This window comes from Phyllobates terribilis, unplaced genomic scaffold (assembly GCF_046119375.1).
Source record: "Phyllobates terribilis strain yellow unplaced genomic scaffold, ASM4611937v1 Scaffold_5__5_contigs__length_657084704, whole genome shotgun sequence".
Lineage (NCBI taxonomy): Eukaryota > Metazoa > Chordata > Amphibia > Anura > Dendrobatidae > Phyllobates > Phyllobates terribilis.
Window position 1 is genome coordinate 152,114,962 of NW_027362765.1, and position 23,280 is coordinate 152,138,241.

The 23,280-nt window shown below is 45.5% G+C and overlaps 1 protein-coding gene across 1 annotated transcript in view; it reads left to right on the plus strand.

The window, feature by feature from the left end:
• Nucleotides 1-15: 15 nt before the first annotated feature.
• Nucleotides 16-23,280, plus strand: part of DNAAF19 (dynein axonemal assembly factor 19) — a 29,817-nt gene continuing 6,552 nt past the window's right edge. Inside the window, exons 1-3 of the mRNA XM_073683213.1 lie at nucleotides 16-161; nucleotides 4,351-4,495; nucleotides 11,613-11,745. Of these exons, the coding sequence (XP_073539314.1) occupies nucleotides 4,353-4,495; nucleotides 11,613-11,745 (276 nt within the window). The 5' untranslated portion in view covers nucleotides 16-161; nucleotides 4,351-4,352. The remainder of the gene's footprint in view (nucleotides 162-4,350; nucleotides 4,496-11,612; nucleotides 11,746-23,280) is intronic.

Here is a 23,280-nt window from a genome sequence, read left to right on the forward strand (position 1 = left end):
TAAAAAATGTTGACGGCAGTAATTTAGACACCTATAAAAATACGGAAGTACTGGAGGCCGCTGCCTTGACGCTACTGGCTTCTGATTGGTCGAATGGAAGGAGAGCGAAGCTTGTTACTATGGTGATAGCGTTCCTGCCGAAAAGAATAAGGAGCTGTAAGGTAAGAAAGTTCTCTATCGTGTTATATGGAAACCTTTTATCTTTCTAGTACTTTTACGTGTAGCCCATTATAGAGTATTACTGATAAGGGCCCCAATACCATGCATTAAAGAATATTGAATTGTCACCATAGGTGGAAAACCCCTTTAAATGATATTCAGCTCTGCTATATTGGTACAATAATCAGCAAAGAATACAAGTGTCGATCTGGCGTGTAACCAGAGTCGCGCTTCCGTCTGCGATTGTAATATTTCCAGTCATGTGACAGTTTTGTGCCTTTAGAGCGAATGTGTTATCAGAAAGTGCCCAACTTTTAAATCAGGTTTTTATGTTAAATATTATTTTTTTTGCAATATTTAATTTTTCATATCATGATTTGTATTCTGTTTCTGCATTTAAAAAAACAAACCAAAGTCTTACAATTTTCACACTGGCCGCTATTAGATTCCTACCTCCTGTTCTAAACCTCGACATAGACAGCAGCCGGCTGACTCCGACTCATTGCCTTGTGTAGGGGAGATTTCTGGGTAAAGGTGATTGTGCTGGAAGAGGCCTCCGCACCGACAAGGAGTATCGAAGATGGATTTACTGCAGATGGGATTTATTCTGATCCAGCACCAATGAAACAACAGATATTCAACCTTTCAACCAACTTGTATCACACACCTGGCCCCATATACAGGCACCCGGCACTCTCCACACAGATGTCCCTGATAAAGACCACAAGCTGGTCGAAATGTTGGACAATTTCTGTTTCATTGGTTCCAGATCAAAATAAATCACATTTACGGCAAATCCATCTTCTATTCTCATTGTCAGTGCTGAGGGTATCTCTATATAGCTATAGGTCCCTTCCTCTAGTACACATATCTTAAACTCTGGCCCTTGTATTTGTCTCGTGACACCGGCACTGACCCCCATTATACTGTATGGTGATGTATGGGAGCCCATTATACTGTATGGAAGGCTATGTGGGGACCATTATACTGTATGGAGGGCTATGTGGGGCCCATTATACTGTATGGAGGATTATGTGGGGCTCATTATACTGTATGGTGATCTATGGTAGGGTTCTCCAACTCCAGTCCTCAAGTTCCACCAGCAGATCATGTTTTCAGGATTTCCTTAGTATTGCACAGGTGATGGAATTATTGCCTGTGCAATACTAAGAAAATCCTGAAAATATGACCTGTTTGTGGGCCCTGAGTACCGCAGTTGGGGAACCCTGATCTATGGGAGCCCATTATTCTTTATGGAGGACTATGTGGGGCCCATTATTCTGTATGGAGGACTATGTGGGGCCCATTATTCTGTATGGAAGACTATGTGGGGCCCATTATACAGTATGGAGGACTATGTGGGGCCATTATTCTGTATGGAGGACTATGTGGAGCCCATTATTCTGTATGGAGGACTATGTGGGGCCCATTATTCTGTATGGAGGACTATGTGGAGCCCATTATTCTGTATGGAGGACTATGTGGAGCCCATAATACTGTATGGAGGACTATGTGGTGCACCCATTATTCTGTATGGTGGACTATGTGAGGCCCATTATTCTGTATGGAGGACTGTGTGGGGCCCATTATTCTGTATGGAGGACTATGTGGGCCCATTATTCTGTATGGAGGACTATGTGGGCCCATTATTCTGTATGGAGGACTATGTGGGGCCATTATTCTGGAGGACTGTTAATAGATATCAAGGTTGGCCCACGACTTTGTCCAAGTTTTTTATTTTAGCCCTCTCTGTATTTGAGTTTCACATCCCTGCTCTAGCACGACTACTTATATAGGCAGTGTTGCCAGCTTGACCTTACGTTAATCTGACATTATAATCCTGTCTGTGCTGATAATGACAATATTGACAATATTGTACAGAATAGGAAATGCAAGACTAGTATTAGACCTAGTGGCCAGTGTGAAAATTGCAAGATTTTTCTGAATTTGTTTTAATATACCATAGATTGTGATTTAAATAAAAAACAATAAAAAAAAATTATCAAACATTTTTAAATATACACTTAAATGGGTTGTTCTTTTTCAAAATGATTTATCCAACAGGCTCAGTGATGTATAAAGTAGTAAACTGAGATTTACCCCCAGGTCCAGCTCTGTGACTCCACTATTGATCCAATCTTTGTTGATCGGCTGCAGCGATGATGGGTGTGGACAGCTCTACAGCCAATCACTGAACTCAGCTGATGTAGATGGTACAATCTGCTGAACTCAATGATTGGCTGCAGCACTGTCACTGCTACAGCCTATCAACAAAATACCACAGCAACAACGGAGGCAGAGAGCTGGACCATTGGAGGTAAATCTCAATTTGTTATTTTATGTATCATTAAGCCTGTGGGATAAAAATATTTGAAATGGGACAACCCCTTTAACATGTCATCCGAATGCAGTCTAATTTTTTTCACGGACCCATAGACTTGCATTGCTGATTTTGATCTGACGCTCAGATCAAAGTTGGACGTGTGACTGGCCCCATTGCGTGAAAACCACTGATGGCACTTGTGTGAGAAAATTGGACATCTGAATGAGACCTTAGGGCTCATTCACATGTCTGATTTTTTTGGTACGAGTGTTATCTATGGTTTTTGTCGGATATTAAACATACTTATGATATTCTATAGGGCTGTTCACATCTCCGATTTTTTTTTTTTTTACTCGGACCCAGTGGTTCATGGAAAAAATTTGAGATGTCCGAACTTGATCCAAGTTTCGGCAATGCAAGTTTATAGGTCTGTGAAAAAAATCAGACTGCACTCAGTTGACATCCAAGTGTGGTGTGATTTTCACAGACTGACCGAATGGAGAAGACGGGGAAACTTTTTTTTTTTATTTTTATTCACGTACGAGAAAAACTGATGCCACTCTGATCAATGTCTGATTAGAATCGTACTGTTTTTCTCGGATGTAGAGACATCGGTCGTGTGAACCTGCCCTTTGCATAAGCCCACGGACCCACTATCAGTATTTGGTCAGTATTTTTTCTCAGGAGTGGGGGCCCAAACCAGGAGTGGGTGATAAATGCAGAATTGATGACTTGTTTCTTTTATACCTTTTCTCTGATTGTTCTTCACCTGGTTTTGGCTCCCACTCCTTAGAAAAAATACTGACCGAATACTGATAGCGGGGCTGTGGTCTAAGTGTAATATGCAGATTCACATGTACGTTGTAGCCATTAAAAAAAAATATAACCTAGAATAAAAACATAATTCATAGGCAACCTGCAGAAAATATATAAATAGCAACACCCGTAAAACACATAGGATACTTAGGACTCAGTTTTTCTTGGAGAATTTTTGTTTTCTTTACCTTCTCCTTTCTGACAGTCCATGAAAATTGGACCGCATTCAGATGTCATCCAAGTGCTGTCCAATTTTTTTTTCAAGGACCCATAAACTTGCATTGCTGATTCTGATCTGAACCTCGGACATGTCTCGGCTTTTTTAAATGGACCACTCGGTCCGAGGACAATAGCGGACATGTGAATAGTCCCATAGACTGTCATAGGTGTGAGTGCCACCCGTGAAAACCACAGTTAGCACTCGTACGAGAAAAACTGATGTCTGAATGAGCACTAACTCTACTGACTCACCTTGATAAAGGTGCACAGCCTGGGGGGCCCACCCCCAAATGTAATGGGCACAAGAAACTAAAGCAAAACAAAAAACAAGGGACCTCATGTATAACAATGGATGACAATATGAATGAAAAAACAGCTTTTTTTCTATATGCAAATCAGATGTTTTTTTGTATGTGCGTGTGATTTATTCTGGTAAATTTTTTTTATTATTTTTTGCGACACAAATTCGACTTTAATAACTTACTAAAACAAGGAAAGTAGTTAAAAATGTAAAAAACTAGAAAAAAAGCCATTTAAGCCCATTTTCTTTTTCTTGTGTTTTTGACCTTATGATGAATCTGGCGCCGATCGCAGTAGGTCTGGCTACTGTCACTTGACCTCTGTGAAGCCACGGTCACAGCCGCATCTGTCTCCTGCCTTTGGGACATGTATGATTGCACATTCAAGCATTTGACTCCTCCTTTGTATTACAACAATTTACCCCAATAGACAAGCATTTTTATCTTTTTTTTATCAAATAACATGCAACATTGTCTTATTTGTTTGTCATAAGATTTATGTAGGACCATAACACTTATATTTTGCTTACTTAGCAATGGATGATTCAGAAGTTCTTGATTTTCGGGAGTTGGAACGGGAGTTGGCCAATGCTGTGGCTGCAGACGAGAAGTATCAGAGGGAGAATGCTGCTAAATTTCGCGCCATTCACCAAAAAGTGGCATCTTACGAGGAGTTCAGGTATATAATATAATAAATTTGGAGTAGCTGGTCAGTTTCTCTATTTGTAGCAAACTCCTATGATATGTGCACTCCTACTCTTAAGGTGGTTTTAATTAGCTGGTTCCTTACTGCCCCATAAATTGTAGGCTTTTCAGCCCAGGAGAGGTGACTTATTAGGTTAGGGACCCAACAATGAGGTACGCCTTCTTCATGGATGTTGATTTTTAATATATTGGCCAATTTATGCATTAAGTACCTTCTTTTTTTCTATAGCAATATTACAGATCAATTTTTCCAATATTCCATATGTGGAAAGTGTAGCGTATCCCTATTTTCTATGGCAGTAATGCAGTTTCCAATTTTCTAAATTCATTATTCTTAGCATTTCAGAGTGCAGCTATATTTTCTCTTATAACATAATAAATGTCCTTTTGTGCACACATCAGGGGTAGCAAAACATAACGACAGGTACGGCATATTCCGGTGATAACAAAACCTCTAGCCAATGACATTAAAGATACCAGCACTTTGTGGCAATACTGGTGGACATGAAGTATGTAATCTCTAGTTTTTTGCTTGTTCTTTAATTTAAGCGAAAGAAATTAAACCAGTTGCTGGAAATGTTATTAAAAAAACAAAACCAACCACTACTCACTGGTAAAATCTCCACTGTACAAGTGGCTGTGCTCCGATAGTTTCCTCTGGTCAATGTATACTTTATTTGTAGTGACCTATAATATATTAAAAAAGCCTCTTAAAAGGCTTGTCCACTATCTTTATATTGATGAGACATCAGATCGTGGGGGGTCCGACACCCAACACCCCCCAAGATCAACTGTTACCACCTGTATCGGTGGTTGAATATAAGTGAGTTCAGGATGGAATTGCACCGCTCCATACACTGTTTAGTATCCTCTTTAATAGGAGCTGATCTGCAATACCATCACGGGCATCTAAACAGTGTATGGATCTGAGGTTAATCCACTCCGGAAAATGTTTGCATCCAGATTCTGATGGAGGTGATAACAGCTGATTCATGGAGGTGTGAGTGTTGGGCCCGAACAGTCTGATATTGTTGCCCTAGGATAGGTTGTTAATATAAAATTAGTGGATAACCCCTTTAATCCTAGTGACCACCACAGACATTTTATGATGTCTTCATTATAATACAGTGTGATATAATACAAGCTTATAAGCGTGACATTGTAATGCCATGTGAACACTGCAGCCAATCATCAACCGCTAATGGGCTGAAGTTCTCCCACTTCTTCCTCATGTCCAAGGTTCATCCGAAAGAAGTGGGAGCGAAACAGCCTATCGACGGCCACTGATGCAGTGCTCATGTGGCATAACAATGTCACAAAAGACCCAGCACTGGAATAGCGCTAGTGCAGGATGGGAGTATCTGTTTTTTTTATTTTTTATTGGGGGATATGTTATTTAAGAAATTTAAGAAGGGGTTGTCTTGAGTAGTGGGCAACTCCTTTAAGATACCCTAATAGAACCAGTGCATAATACTCGAGGGGCATTATATGCTTGCCATAGCCACACTTAGATGTATTAAAGAGGTTGTCCACAACTTTTACATTGATGGCCTATCTTTAGGATAGGTTATCAATGTCTGATTGGCTGGGGTCCGACATCTGGCATCCCCGCTGATCAGCTGTTAATGGTGGTGGCAGCCGCAGTCCGGAAGTGCTCACTTGCGCAGCTGGCCGTCTACTTGTAGTGGCTGCCGTAGGGTACTACACATCCGCCTCCTATTCAAATCAATAAGAAGCGGATGTGCAGTAACAAGCCCCGGCCACTACCAGTAGACGGCTAGCTCCTCAAGTAAGCTCTTCCGGTGAAGCCCCTGAAGTGATAATAAACTTCTTGAGTGTGGTTTTGAGCACTTTGAGGGGTGCACTTTCAAAAATGGTGTCACTTTTGAGTATTTTCTGTTGTATTGGCCCCTCAAAGTCACTTCAAATGTGATGTGGTCCCTAAAAAAATTGATTTTGTTGGAAAAATGAAAAATTGCTGATCAACATTTAACCCTTCTAACTTCCTAACAAAAAAAAAAAAGTCAAAATGTAAGGCACAAACAAGCAACAACTGAAGTCCGCAGCAGTAAAGGCCTGCCTAAGCATCACAAAGGAGGAAACCCAACGTTTAGTAGCGTCCATGGCTTGTGGACTTCAGGCAGTCATTACAGAGTATTAAAAATGAACATTTTATTTGTGATAAAGTTAATTTGACCAATTAGTTTTGAGCCACTGAAATGCGGAGGCTTTGTAGAAAAATGGTTGTAATTCCTAAATGTTTCACAGGATATTTTTTGTTCAACCCCTTTAATTAAACCTGAAAGTCTGTACTTCAATTACATCTCAGTTGTTTAATTTTAACCACTTCGCGCCAGAGCCTGTTTTTGCCTTCGTGACCAGGCCAATTTTTTCAATTCTGACCACTGTCACTTTATGAAGTAATTACTCTGGAACGCTTCAACGGATCCCGCTGATTCTGAGATTGTTTTTTCGTGACATATTGTACTTCATGATAATGGTAAAATTTCTTCGATATCACTTGCGTTTATTTGTGAAAAAATCGGAAATTTGGCGAAAATTTTGAAAATTTTGCAATTTTTGAACTTTCATGCCCTTAAATCAGAGAGATATGTCACACAAAATAGTTATTAAATTACATTTTCCACATGTCTACTTTATATCAGCACAATTTTGGAACCAAATTTTTTTTTTGTTAGGTAGCTATAAGGGTTAAAAGTTGACCAGCGATTTCTCATTTTTCCAACAAAATTTACAAAAACATTTTTTTAGGGACCACATCTTATTTGAAGTGACTTTGAGGGGCCTTTATGACAGAAAATACCCAAAAGTGACACCATTCTAAAAACTGCACCCCTCAAGGTGCTCAAAACCACATTCAAGAAGTTTATTAACGCTTCAGGTGTTTCACGGGAATTTTTGGAATGTGGAAGAAAACAATAAACATTTAACTTTTTTTCACAAAAATGTTACTTTAGACCCAATTTTTTTATTTTCACAAGGGTAACAGGAAAAAATGGAATACACAATTTGTAGTGCAATTTCTCATTAGCGTGCTGATACCCCAAATGTGAGGGAAAACCACTGTTTGGGCGCACTGCAGGGTTCGGAAGGGAAGGAGCGCCATTAGACTTTTTGAATGTAAAATTTGTTTGAATAATTAGCAGACGCCATGTTGCGTTTGGAGAGCTCCTGATGTGCCTAAAAAGTGGAAACCCCCCACAAGTGACACCATTTTGGAAACTAGACCCCTTAGGGAACTTATCTAGATGTGTGGTGAGCACCTTGAACCCAAAGGTGCTTCACAGAAGTTTATAATATTGAGCTGTAAAAATAAAATTTTCACATTTTTCCCACAAAAACGTTTTTCATCCCTTAATTTTGCATTATCATAAGGGTAATAGGATAAATTGCACCATGAAATTTGTTGTGCAATTTCTCCTGAACACGCCGATACCCCATATGTGGAGGAAAACCACTGTTTGGGTGCACAGCAGGGTTTGGAAGGGAAGGAGCACCATTTGACTTTTTGAATGTAAAATTTGCTTGAATAATTAGTGGACGCCATGTTGCATTTGGGGAGCCCCTGATGTGCCTAAACAGTGGAAATCTCCCACAAATGACACCATTTTGGAAACTAGACCCCTTAGGGAACTTATCTAGATGTGTGGTGAGCACCTTGCACCCCCAGGTGCTTCACAGAAGTTTATAATATTGAGCCGTAAAAATAAAATTTTCACATTTTTCCCACAAAAACATTTTTCATCCCTTAATTTTGCATTATCATAAGGGTAATAGGAGAAATTGCGCCATGAAATTTGTTGTGCAATTTCTCCTGAACACGCCGATACCCCATATGTGGAGGAAAACCACTGTTTGGGTGCACAGCAGGGTTTGGAAGGGAAGGAGCGCCATTTGACTTTTTGAATGTAAAATTTGCTTGAATAATTAGTGGACGCCATGTTGCATTTGGGGAGCCCCTGATGTGCCTAAACAGTGGAAACCCCCCACAAATGACACCATTTTGGAAACTAGACCCCTTAGGGAACTTATCTAGATGTGTGGTGAGCACCTTGCACCCACAGGTGCTTCACAGAAGTTTATAATATTGAGCCGTAAAAATAAAATTTTCACATTTTTCCCACAAAAAATGTTTTTCATCCCCTAATTTTGCATTATCATAAGGATAACAGGAGAAATTGCACCATGAAATTTGTTGTGCAATTTCTCCTGAGTACGCCGATACCCCATATGTGGGGGAAAACCACTGCTTTGGTGTACGGCAGGGTTCGAAAGAGAAAGGAGCGCTATGTTGGCTGGGATAGGTTGCAGACACCATGTCACATTTGAAGACATGCCGAAGCAGCAGAAACCCCCACAAGTGACTCCATTTTGTAAACTACACCTCTCAAGGAATTCATCTAGGGAAGTAGTGAGTATTTTTTAATCTTTAAATTTATACCATTGGGCAGTGAAGAAAACATAATTGTATTTTTACCACAAAAAAATGTTTTACCCTCAGATTTTACATTTTCACACAGGGCAATGGGTAAAAATGGTGCCGAAATGTGTCACACAATTTCTTCTAAAAGTGGCAATACCCCATATGTGGCTGTATCGTACCGCTTAGCCATACGGGGAGATCTGGGAGGGACGGAGCGCTATTTGACAATTGGAGAACAAATTATTGTAGAATAGGCATTTGGATTTGGGAGCACAACATTTTCTGAATTTCTTTTGGGGGGCAAGGGCCATTTTTCTTTTCCAGAGCCTTTCTGCTACCAGTAACTTGGAAGTCCCTTATATTTTTAACAGATGACTTACCTGAGTGGGGACTAGCTTTTTTTGAGGACCGAGTTGAAGCTTATATTGGGAACATTTTACGTAACATTTATCCGGCGCTCTAGGCTGAGCACTTACATCGGGGTTTCCATCTAAATTTCCAAGTGATGTAATTCAGATGAAACCCCTGCAGGATCCATTCACTATAATGAGGCAGCAGAGTTACTCTGGACTCCGTCTGGCCTCTGTTTAGCGGTGTCCTTTTTTTCAGAAGTGCACAAAACTGTGGCCAACCGCACTTTTATCTTTTATGCACGCCTAAAAAAAATTACACCGTGGGATCACAGGCCAGACAGCATCCACAGTGGCCTATATCTGCCTCATTACAGGGAATCTTCCGTCATGGGTTCCTCTCTGAATCACGTATTTCAGAGATTTACACGGAAACTCTGGTGTAAGTGCTCAGCGCAGAGCGCAGGATAAGTGTGAGCAGAGCCTTACTGCGATCTTTGGGAGACATAATAAACAAATCAGTAGCAGGTGAAGAATTGGTTTTATTTATTTTTTATGCCGTTCCTCGTGCGGTATAAGTGATGAGATTACTTTATTCTTCGGGTCGGTGCGATTACAGAGATACCAGATTTATATCGGGTTTTTATGACTGACAGCTGTCACACACTAAGAGACGCTTTTTTTTGCAAAATCTAGTTTTTGCATCGCCATATTTTGAGAGCTATAATTTTTCCATATTTCGGCCGACAGAGTCATGTTATGGCTTGTTTTTTGCGGGACGAGTTGACATTTTTATTAGTACCATTTTTGCGTACGTGACATTTTTTGATCGCTTTCTATTCCGTTTTTTGGCAGGTAAAATTAACAAAAACCAACAATTCAGGAATTTTTTTTTTTTGTTTTTTTTTTATGCCGTTCTGCGTGTGGTAAAAGTGATAAGGCAACGTTATTCTTCGGGTCAGTACATTTACAGCGATACTACACTTACTGTATGTTTTTTTTTATGTTTTGGCGCTTTTACACAATAAAACAATTTTACAGAAAAATATTTTTTTTGCATCGCTTTATTCTGAGAGCCATAACTTTTTTATTTTTTGGCTGATGGAGCTGTATGGCGGCTTTTTTGCTCCGTTTTTTATTTATTTTTATTACGGTGCGCACAGAAGGAGTTAATTAGTGTGACAGTTTTATAGATCGGGTTGTTTCGGATTCGGCGATACCAAATATGTATACTCTTTTTGCATAAATATACGGATTTATTGGTTTAATATTTTATTTATTTATTTTTATTTATTTTGTGATTTTTTTTAACAGTTTGAAAACATTTTTTAGACTTTTTTTTTACATTTTTACTTAGTCCTGTATGGGACATTAATTTTTATTCTTCTAATCACTGTTCTCATGCAATGCTATAGACATTGCATGAGAACTTTGCTGACAGTTTCACATTGTCTGTCTCCTGCTAGACTTCAGCTGCATGTTGAGCCTAGCAGGGCACCATATATGGCAGATCTGGAGGCGGTCATGTGACCTCCAGCTGCCATAACAACGGCAGGTCCTGGAAGGCATCAGGGGGCCGTCGGAGAGGTAAGTGGACGACCCCCTCTCCTCTCACTATCTTCTATATGCCGCGATCACTATAGATCGCGGTGTATAGAAGATAGCAAAGGGTTAACATCATTGGGACCTGATCCAATCAGGTCCCGATGATGTCCCCTGTCATAGCTGTCGCTCTGAACTGCAACCGCAGAACTTGCAGGACCCTGGGGGTCCTGAGGGCTGCGGGACTGCCGACCGTTCATAAACGTCGGCGCTGCACAGAGCCCAGGCAGCGCCGACGTTTATGTACAGTGGGCGGTCGGGAAGCGGTTAAATCCAAAATAGCTGCCTGCAGAGCCAAAATCATGAAGATTGAGTCACTGTCCAAATATTTCTGGACCTAACTGTATATTAGAGCTTCACTATAAAGGTCTATATTGTGCAATATAGGAGAATTTTAATCAGAAATACCCACCATCAGATCACCATAGACACAGATAAGTCTGCATAGGAGCTGTAGACAAAAAAGACAGTAGATACTTTTTGTCCAAGGTATTGAATTTGCCTTAAAATTGGTTCTGCAATCTTGTAGGCAGAACTCTCGAGCAAGCGTGCCAATTGTATTATAGTTCAACTATTTGTTATTTCCTTGTCTTTCTGTTTTTTACCCATGGAAATTCCAGAAAAGTTTGATGTCCTTTTTGCTAGATTAAACTTTTTCATTTCTACAATAGATTCCACTTTCATTTTTTCCTCAGAGACATTGTAGCGGCTTCTAACCTGAAACCTTTGGAGCGGAAGGACAAGATTGGAGGCGATAGGAAGCAGCCATGGAACCCGACTGCCACAACAAGCTGCTCGTCCAAAGAGCCAGCTTGTGCCGTGTTACAGGTGAGGCGGAAACAGAAATTGATTACATCTGCTTGTCCCAGCCACGCGGCTCTTTTCTTTATGGCACTATTTGAAACTCCATCTTCTCTTGTAATCCAGATGTATCCATTTGATTACCTCCAGCAATTCGCAGCTCCCGCACTGTGGTTTACCTTTGCTTGATTAGCAAATTGTCACAGGGAACACTCGCTCCTTTTAAGAAAAGAATAGACAATTATATATTTAAAGGGCTTCTCTGTAATGCACAGACAGCCATATTGTGTAGGGCATATGTCAGCTCGAGGGAACGAATATCACTACAAACCAGTGAACTTGTGTAACACGGAGGAGGGGGCTCCGTCCAGTACTGGTTCTCTTCTATGGATTCCCCAGCTCCAAGGGTGGCATCATTGTCTTTGCAAAATATAACTGATCCTGATGTAGAGGCAAAGGGTTTAGTCTCATGTTAGGCTATTCCTTTGCCCTTAATCTCTGCACTGCCCACAAACTTTACTCCCCACACAGCAAAATTAAAAGCAAAGTCACAGGAAGAGGAATTAAAATCCCCCCCCCCGAAAATTCAAGAATTAAAACCGCAAAAAAGAGCAACATTATTTACCTGCCCAGGTCACAAAAACTGATGCAGGAAACCCATATAATCATGGAGGGGGTGACTGCTTAGTATTAAAATTGCACACAAAAATGGCTTGTATAGTGTGCTGGCCACACACCTGTAGTGCACAGTGTCTGACTTACAGCCTATTAGTGACGCCCATACTATTAGATTAGGTGGGTTACCCAGCACTAAAGACAGACCACACCAGGACAGACACAGGTCGATATTTTGGCCAAAATACACAAGCTTGCAACCCGCGTCTCCTGTTAGATACTGTTCAGTTACAATACCCTCTATATATGCATGTCCTCCTGTATATTATTAGACACAGAGTTGGTACAGGCAGTGACATTTTTGTTGAGCTGCTGCTAAAAGTAGCTTACAACTGCATGGGGAAATTGAAGAGTTGATTATGATGGGGCAGCAGACCAGGTTTGCAGAGGTGGAGGATAAGGCTATGTGCACACTGTGCATTTTCGTGGCTTTTTTTCCATGCGGAAATGGGCCAAAAATGCCAGGGAACCCTTGTGCCAGCTAATGCAATGACAATCCTGAAGTGCTGTGCACATGATCAGGAATTTTCCTGTCAGGATTGTCATTGTGTTTAAATGTGCAGCATGTCAATTCTTTGTGCGTTTTTGCAGCGTTTTTATATAAAAATATTTCCGGATTCTTGCTGCGTATTTGACTCAATTTAAGTCAATGAGTCAAAAACACGACAAAAACGCACAAAGGATTGCCCGTGGGAAACTACTGCTCCCATCATCCTACGGCCGCTCCCGCTGATAATAACGGGAGCAGGCACGGCACTGATTAAAATGATACCTTGCTTGATGAAATCCGTCCTGTGGTTCTTGTGTAATCTTTACTTTCACTTAGGAGATAATGATATGCTTGTGCTCCAGGGCGGCCTGTGGAGTGGGCTCTATCTGGTGCTCTGCTTACATCTTCATCTATATGCTCTTATGACATCTCACTGTGGCTTCACTGACGTGCCTCCTATTTCCCTAGCCCCGCACTACTAGATGCATTATGTAAAATAGGAGGCTGGTCAGTGAAGGCACAGTGAGCTTTCATAAGAGCATACAGATGAATATGTAAACAGAGCACCAGATAGAGCCCCCCACAGGCCGCCCCAAAGCACGAGCATATCATTATCTCCAAACTGAAAGTAAAGATTCCGCAAGAACCACAGTACGGATTTAATCAACCAAGGTATCATTTTAAACAGTGTAATGTTGCCTACCTGACAGTGTATGTAGTTTACTGAGCACAATCCTGCTGACAGGTGCTCTTTAAAAAACTTTACTACAGGATTAGTAATGGGGGCGTCTTATAAAGACGCCCTCCATTACTAACCTGGGCTGCCAATACAAGTCTGACATGAACCCCAACCCTATTACCCCACTTGCCACCGCACCAGGGCAAATTGGAAGAGCTGAGGCTAAGTGCCAGATTTGGCGCATTTTATGGATGCGCCTGTTCTGGGGCTGCTGAGAGCTGATATTATTAGCCTCGGAGGGGGCCAGGATCCATGGCCTCTTCCCTGGCTATTAATTTCAGCTGCAGCTGTCTGCCTAGCTTTTGCTGGTTAGATTTTATAGGGGGACCATACTTAATTTTTTTTCTGGGATCCCCCTCTAATCTAGCCAGTAAAGGCTAAGCAAACAGTTGTGGACTGTTATTAATAGCCAGGGAACATTTTTGGCTAATTGTCCTTTCCCGTCTAGTAATATCAGCCCCCAGTGGTTGGCTTTCCCTCTGCTGGTTATGAAAATGACACAGGAGTCAACGTCATTTTTTTTATTTTAGCCTATGTGCCCACGATCCTGACGTAGCAGCGCTTTTTGCGCAGCATATTTTTGCTGTGTCCAAAACTATGCTTTCTATTGAAAGCAGGTAAATCCGCATGTGTTCACTGAACCATGCAGATTTACTGCATTCAATACATTCTAGTGGTCAAATTTCTGTTGCGAAGACTAGCTCCGTAAGCGAAATTGACATGCGGTACTGAAAGAGGCGCCGCATGTCAGTGATCCGCAGCCTCAGACGCATGCATAGTGGACATGGGATTTCTAGAAATGCCACCCACTATGCTGTAACATCTGGCCACTGCGGGTTTGACGCTGCATAAATATGTAAACCCGCAGCATTTCCTGATCATGGACACGTACCCAAACTCACCTGCAGTATGTCAATTTATGTGGCCTCTCTGCTGCAGATTTTGACCGATTTGAAATGTCATTACATGCAATGGATCCGCATGTACTGACAAAACAAATGCTGCATTAGAACACAGTATTTTGAACGCAGCGACAATACGCTGCGTCCAAAGCGCTGCTGGTTGCTGATCGTGGGGAAGTGGCGGCTAACCACACAGCTGTGGGCTGTTATTAATAGCCAGGAGGGAACATGTTGGCCTAATGACCCCTTCCTTGGCTAAAAATAGCAGCTCTCAGCTGCCCCAGAAATGACATGAATGGGAATTGGGGTTTATGGGATTAGGTGTCGCTGATGACTCGCCCCCTGGGCCGTGGGGCACGCGGATCCGGGCGATAGGGGAACGATGGGGGGAGTAGTAGTGGCAGCCCGGTCCCGCGGCTCAGGGTGGTCAGGCCAGTGGTAGTCTGCTACGTGCTTCAGATAATGTCCGACTACGCCACCCGTGGATTGCGGTTATTAGGAACCGCCGCTGCAAGGCAGTCCGCTGGGGCTGATGATGAATGTAGCTGGAATGGTGTGACTCCCCACGGGAACAGTGCGGCCCCAGGGCAGTGTAGTGGATGTTGGGAGTGATGGTGGTGAGAGTCCCAGTACCGGTAGTGCTGGAGGCGCGAAGGAGCACACAGACAAGTTACAGTCCAGGGTCTTTACTCACAGTTCACTTGTTCCGGGTCACTTCTGTCAGCAGTGACCGCCCGAGCCGTGCTGCGTCCACCAGGTGTGGGGCTCGGTCAACTCCCAGGCAGTTCAGGAGCATGGCACAGGACCCCCTTTAATCCTTTCTCTGGCCTGCCTCACCAGTGACCCACTTTTGTCCAGCTGCCGCGGACTTGTGCGGTTAAACGTGGGCCCCGTCCCCCGCTGTCCTATATGGCGCCTTCCTAGCAGGTTTGATGAGGTGTCGCACCAATAGATGATCACGACGACCGGTCTTTGGCTGAGGGTAGTTTCTCCTCCACCAACTTGGGATCCGGTACCCTTAATCTGCCTGACCCTTCACCCTGGATTCTCGTGGGTTCTTAGGGTCCCTTCCACCTTCTTGTTCCTGAGCCCTTCTGTTTCTCTGTCTCTCCTTCTCTCCTTCTTTCTCTGTTCCTTTCTGTTCCTTTCTCGTGGAGCTGGGATGAGACTTAATCACAGCTCCCTTTCACCTCCTCTCTCTCTCTTCTCCGGCCTCTCTCTAGGCCCGCTCCTGAGTGGAGCTCCTACAGAGCCTCCACTCCCGGTCTTCTCCTCTGACTGAACGAACCTAGATCTAAGATGGTGCCCACCTTTTATACCTCCCTCTGACCTTGAGCCCAGGTGACCAGCAACCAATGGGCTCCTTCCTATGCTCAGAAACCAACCCCTATCTGCCCCTACAGCACTGGGTGTTCCACCCCCCTCCCCACTCCAGGCAGGGACATAGTCGGTTGTGCCTGCACTTCTGTCTAGTGGGAGCACCGTTGAGCTGTCCCTCGGAAATGGGGTGTGTGTGTTGTATGCAGCTAACTGAGCCCTGGTCCATACTCCATCCTTACCCGGGAGTGGAATATCACACCTCTGGGCTGAGGTGCAATACCCCTGTAGCGGCCGAACCCTCGGGGCGCTACACTCACCCCTGGTAAAGCACAGCACGTCCTCGGGCTGAAAAAGAGCAAAAACAGTTAATTACAGGACATGCAAACTTTTTAAAACTTTTCACATCAGAAAACAGGCAACATCTTTCAATTCCCTTTATGGGAAACGCTTTTCTTTTCTTGTCACACTATTATAAAACGCTTACTAATACTTCTGGAACTCTTTTGACATATAAACACTATTAGAAAACATTCACATTACTATCTAGCAGCATATAAAAACTTTTCATATAAAACATTTGCAGGAAAACATTTTTACAACACATTCTTGGATCCTGGCGGCGGTGCAACTTGCGACCAGGTGTGCACTCTTCTTGTAAGTGCAGGAACTTTGGCAAACTTGTAAACACGAGGGACTTGCTGTCCCGAGGTAGACGTGGTAGTCTTTTTATAAAACCAGTAGGGGGCGCTTTAGGAAGCGCAACTATATACAAGGGATTGACCGCTCTCAGTTCTCGGCCAGTTTTGGGAAGGGAATGGCTGCTCACAGTCCTCAGCCTGGTAGGGGATGAGGGGCACACAGGCAACAGTCTCTTAACAATAATCAGTTCTCTGTACCCTGACGGGTAACTATGTACACAGGTACTTTGCTACTTACTAGTAGCGGTGTCCTCCATATGCTCCTTCTTCCTCCTCATATGGTTCTTCAGACCCGTCCGGGTCCTCTTGGCTCTCCTCATAGCCGCGGTGTTGTAGCTCCTCCTCAGTGAGCCGATGAACATGTAGGGTGTATGGTCCTTTTGCATCTACGTGGCGGGTAAAGGCGACCACATCACCAGGGTACAAGTCACGGCCACGGTGTCCCTCAGGTAGATGACTCTCAACGTCCCTGCGGGTCACAAAGACGTCGCCTGCGGTTTCTGGGCCCCTGATGAACCCCCAGCCGTTCTCCATGTGGAATTTAACTATGGTCCCGGTGATTTGGGGACCACGGGCTGCTTGGGGGTCTTGGCGGGCCTTGCGTTTTTGTTCAGCACTCTGGGCCTGGAGCCGTTCCTCTCTGACGCGCCTCTCTCGTCGCTCCCGCTCAAAGGTCGCCAGTTGCTGATGACAGGCCTCCAGACGACGGACCGCGTCTGCCCGGGTTTCTTGAGAGAACCCCATCAAGTTCTCGCTGGTGGGGTCCCACGCAAATTGGACGTCCTCCAGTGGGGGTAGGGTGACCTCTACGGGTTCTGGAGCCGGTATCAGAAGCTCGCGCGGGGGCTGGGCCTTCCATGGCTGACTGCCGGTCACTTCCGCCGGCCACTCCAGCGGCAGTCCATCCGGACCGGTATGATGTGCCAATAGGTCCACGCCCAGCGATGGTATAGTGGGGGGACCTGATGTGGGAGCAGCGCCCGGGGGCACTCGGCCTTGCGACCAGGCCAGGGGTCTTTTGGCTGCGCTAGGTGGCAGTCCCATCCGGGACAGGAGCGCAGGCTTAGCGATGGCGCCCGGGTCATCCAGGCCTTGCGACCGGGCCGATGATGCTTCTTGCTTTATGGCGCCCGGGGTCAAGGGGCGTGGCGCCGGGCAGGGCGTGGCCGCGGCGCTCGCCACTTGAGACCTAGCTGGGAGCAGTGGCGGCGCGGCAACAGGTGCGGTGAGTGGGGCTTCGGGTACTGCGACGGGAGGCTAGGGCAGGCTTGCGGTTGCTGGGCTTGGGGTGGTGACGTCCCCTTCACTTGCCTCAGTCCTTGTGGCTCCCTCCGCGGCGTCGCCTCCGGTCCTCTCTCCTCCTGCGCCGTCCTCAGAGGCAGGCAAACTCCGGGGTGCGGTTGAGGCCTGTCGCTGGTGGGTCTCGGCCTGCTGGGCCAGTTCCTCTCTCCACTCAGTGAGTGCACCCCGCTGCGCCCGGACCATCCTCCGCTCCAGGTCCTCCAGTGCAGCTTGCGCACGCTCCGGGTGTCTGGGGAGCTGCGCTAGGACTTCTGCTAGGCTGCAGAGCGGTTCGGTCTGCAGCAGGCTTCGGGTCAGGAGGCTGGTGCTGCTGAGGGCGTCCATCCCCGGGTGCGGTCTGTCTGGACTGATCCAGACCACCCCCTGCCCCGCAGTTTTCTTCTCTTTCCGCCCCCATGGGGGGTGGTCCTTGGACATTCTGCTGACAGTCACTCTCAGGGGCAGCCCCCCCACGTTGACGGACATTTCCACAGCCGTGCTCATGGTTGTTGGGGGCGGGCTTCCTCTTTGGCGCCATTCTGGGAACCGGCCCACGATGGGAGGCGGCCTCCTGTGGTCTTTTGGCGCGCACATTATGGCGCTCTTTCTTCTGGGGCGGGCGCCATCTTTAGTACAGTGAAACAGTCTCTTTTCAGGCGCGCAGTACCCGTGGTTAGCGGGCACGAAATCCTGCCGACTACGCCAAAGCTGACTCGCCCCCTGGGCCGTGGGGAACGCGGATCCGGGCGATAGGGGAACGATGGGGGGGAGTAGTAGTGGCGGCCCGGTCCCGCGGCTCAGGGTGGTCAGGCCAGTGGTAGTCTGCTACGTGCTTCAGATAATGTCCGACTACGCCACCCGTGGATTGCGGTTATTAGGAACCGCCGCTGCAAGGCAGTCCGCTGGGGCTGATGATGAATGCAGCTGGAATGATGTGACTCCCCACGGGAAGAGTGCGGCCCCAGGGCAGTGTAGTGGATGTTGGGAGTGATGGTGGTGAGAGTCCCAGTACCGGTAGTGCTGGAGGCGCGAAGGAGCACACAGACAACAAGTTACAGTCCAGGGTCTTTACTCACAGTTCATTTGTTCCGGGTCACTTCTGTCAGCAGTGACCGCCCGAGCCGTGCTGCGTCCACCAGGTGTGGGGCTCGGTCAACTCCCAGGCAGTTCAGGAGCATGGCACAGGACCCCCTTTAATCCTTTCTCTGGCCTGCCTCACCAGTGACCCACTTTTGTCCAGCTGCCGCGGACTTGTGCGGTTAAACGTGGGCCCCGTCCCCCGCTGTCCTATATGGCGCCTTCCTAGCAGGTTTGATGAGGTGTCGCACCAATAGATCATCACGACGACCGGTCTTTGGCTGAGGGTAGTTTCTCCTCCACCAACTTGGGATCCGGTACCCTTAATCTGCCTGACCCTTCACCCTGGATTCTCGTGGGTTCTTAGGGTCCCTTCCACCTTCTTGTTCCTGAGCCCTTCTGTTTCTCTGTCTCTCCTTCTCTCCTTCTTTCTCTGTTCCTTTCTGTTCCTTTCTCGTGGAGCTGGGATGAGACTTAATCACAGCTCCCTTTCACCTCCTCTCTCTCTCTTCTCCGGCCTCTCTCTAGGCCCGCTCCTGAGTGGAGCTCCTACAGAGCCTCCACTCCCGGTCTTCTCCTCTGACTGAACGAACCTAGATCTAAGATGGTGCCCACCTTTTATACCTCCCTCTGACCATGAGCCCAGGTGACCAGCAACCAATGGGCTCCTTCCTATGCTCAGGAACCAACCCCTATCTGCCCCTACAGCACTGGGTGTTCCACCCCCCTCCCCACTCCAGGCAGGGACATAGTCGGTCGTGCCTGCACTTCTGTCTAGTGGGAGCACCGTTGAGCTGTCCCTCGGAAATGGGGTGTGTGTGTTGTATGCAGCTAACTGAGCCCTGGTCCATACTCCATCCTTACCCGGGAGTGGAATATCACACCTCTGGGCTGAGGTGCAATACCCCTGTAGCGGCCGAACCCTCGGGGCGCTACACTGACACCAAGCCCTTTGTTTAGTGATGAAGAGGTGTCAACCAGACACCCTCATTGTCTAATCCAAGGGTTAAAGCGATGTCCCACGTTTCCTTTTTAAAATATCTTTATTTAGCTCCAAAAAGCATTCATTGCTGTACAAAAATGCATCAAAAAATGCATGCAAAAACGCTCCAAATCGCGGCAAAAAACGTGCTTTATTTTTTTTCCACAGTGTTTTTGCTGCCAAGAGGTGCAGAAACCTTGCATAAATATCTGCAATCAAATGCTGAACGTGCTCACATAGCCTAGCTCCACAGAAAAGGACAACAGTATTTACCTGCCCAGGTCACAAAAACTAATGACTATCAGGATGCAGCAAACCCATTTAATAAACCATAACTTACTATTCATGCTGCTATCACTTCAATCTTTTCCCAGGTTCTTACTGTGGCGCTGACACCTCGATTACCTTTCTGGCTCTTGCTGTGCTGCTGTCACCTTGATCTCCCTTTCACTACCCTGCTGTCACCTCGATCTCCTCCGTGGTTCTCACGATGCCGATGTCACCTCAATCTCCTATCTAATTCTCACTGTGGTGCTGACCCGTTGATCTAATCTCTAGCTCTCAATGTGCTGCTGTCGCCTCAATCTCCTTTCTAGCTTTCACTATCCTGCTGTTACCGCAATATCCTTTCTGGTTCTGACAATGTTGCTTTCACCTCAGTCTCCTCTAGCTCTCACTGTGGTGTTGTCCCCTCAATCTCCTCTCTAGTGGTCACTGTGCTGCTGTCACCTCGATCTCCTTTCTAGGTTTCACTGTGCCTCTGTTACCTCGATATCTATGGCTCTCATTGTATTGCTGTGTGTAAACTTTAACTGTCCCCTGTCTTAGCTCTTAAAAGAATATCGAGAAGGAGGGTTTTCTCCAATCCCCTCCACGACAGCACCACCTGGAGGTTGCCTCCCCATCCTAATTAGGGACAGGAAACACAAGAGGTTAAATAGCCCCTCCCCTATACTATCCCCAGTGTTTTCCTGTCCCTATGGGATGAAGAGGTTCCTAGGGTAGCTGTGGCCGGCGAGCAATGCCCTATTAACATACCTGAGCTAGGCTGCAGGGATCGAGCGTCTCTGGCCTTCCTCCCCTGTTCGCTCCCGTTCTCTCCGGAGCGGGACCTCCTCACTCTTCACCCTCCTGTAGCTCCCCAGCCTGTGGATTGTCCTCCGTCGTCCATGGCAGCGTCCTGCGTGCATGCAGGATGCACCGGAAGTACGCGGTGTTCGGCCGGCGACGTCACTTTCGGTTTGTGTTCCACAGTGGAACGCATGGGGCCGCGGTGGGAAATTTTAAACCGCGGTTTTTCCCTAAAAGGGAGGAAAACTTCCACCTGATTGGTGGGAGTCGGTGCTGGATCTCTGTTCCTTCTATAAGAGACCCAGATGAGAAGACACCGATAAGGTTGGACAGAAAATGTCTGTATCTATGGAAGGTGTTGTCTCTAAGTCTGCATCTGCGGAGGCCGGCGCAAACCCAGCCCTAAGTACTCCTGGGATAGGTTATAGGTTATTCCCCACTCTCTTGAGCAGGATCCGAAAAGTTTAAATACATCTCCCCTTCTAATTCTAGGGAGACAAGGATCCTGCACCGAAAGTGGGTGAAAGTACTACAATACGCAAATGTGACATTTGTAGAAAAAAGCTCACCTCAGGCCATAAGAAACTCCTGTGCCAGAGATGTACGGAGAAAATTGTGAAAGAGGAACAGCCGTCCCTTATGGAAGAAGTTAGGGGAATGGTCAGACAGAAAATACAGTCCTCACTAGCTTCCTTCTCACAGTCCTTCCAGCAAGCGAGGGCTGAGGGTCCTCCCCCGGCTAAAAAGAGGAAGTATCTAGTCAGGGATACTTCAGACTCAGAGGAAAATATTTCTATGGAAGAGCGTGAAAAAGGTGACCTGAGTGCAGATCAGGGAAGTGAGGAGGACAAAAAGTACTATTTTTCCTCAGAAAATGTGGAAGAGTTGTTATTGCAAGTGAGGGACACTATGCAGGTGGAGGAAGAGAAGAAAACCCATACAATCCAGGATGAGATGTTTGGTGGCTTGAAGTTGAAGAAAAAGCTATTGTTCCCAGTGCTCGACAATATCCGTAGTCTCATCATGGATGAATGGGAGTTTCCGGAAAAAAGGTTAAATATTGCTGAAGAAATGAAAGAGAGATTCCCGCTAGATGAGAGTATGACTAAAGCATGGGCAGAGATTCCAAAAGTAGATGTTCAAGTTGCAAGGGTGGCGAAAAAGACGACCTTTCCATTTGAAGATTCCTCCCAACTAAAAGATCCAATGGAGAGGAAGATGGACAGCCTGTTGAGGAAGACATGGGAAACATCTGCGGCTTCCCTGAGGACAAATATCGCCTCAACTTGTGTAGCACAATCCATGGTTCCTCTGGTTACAGCAATTAGAGGATCATCTCTGGAAAGGTACTCCTTGGGAGGACCTTCTTGCATCTCTTCCCCTACTGCAGAAAGCCACAGGATTCTTAGCGGATGCCTCTGCAGAGTCTATTAGAATTGTAGCAAGCTCGGCAGTACTATCCAATTCCACGATAAGGGCTTTATGGCTGAAGATGTGGAGCGGAGATAATGTGTCAAAATCAAAGCTTTGTTCCATCCTGTTTAAAGGAGAATGTATGTTTGGTTCGGCCTTGGATGAGCTATTAGAAAAAGCTTCGGACAAGAAAAAATCTGTACCAGAGCCAAAAGTTCCAAAAAAACTTTAGGAAGAGGCCATTTCTTCCATCTCAGCAACAGCAACATCAATCGTTTTACTATAGAGGCAAAGGAAAATCTGATCGCTGGTCTTACCCCAAAGGTGGAAAAGGGAAGAATATTTTTCAAAACTCAAGGCAAGACCGACAATGACGCCAGGAAGGTAGGAGGCAGGATTGCAAGTTTCCTTCCACAGTGGCGGCTAATATCAACAGACAGAAAGATACTGGAGATAGTGGAAACAGGAGTCAAAATTGACTTCACTGCTTACCCACCAAGAAGAGCAGAGATAACAACTTTGTCTTTCTCAAGATCGCAGAAAGTCCTAATATTGGGTCTTCAGGATTTACAAAATGCAGGAGTAATATCAACAGTTCCTGGCAGAGAACGAGGAGAAGGTCACTTTTCTCGAATATTCTTGTTAAAAAAGGCATCAGGTGCCTACAGGATAATTCTCAATCTGAAACATCTCTACCAATATGTAAAATACAGAAGGTACAAGATGGAATCTTTGAAGTCCACAATTCCACTGATTGGGGAAGATTTTGTGATGGCAACAATAGACCTGCAAGAGGCATACTATCACGTGCCAATTCATCCTTCTTACAGGAAGTTCCTCAGATTTGCTGTAAGTCAAAATCAAAGAATACATCATTTTCAGTTCAACGTGCTTCCCTTCGGGATTTCGTCGGC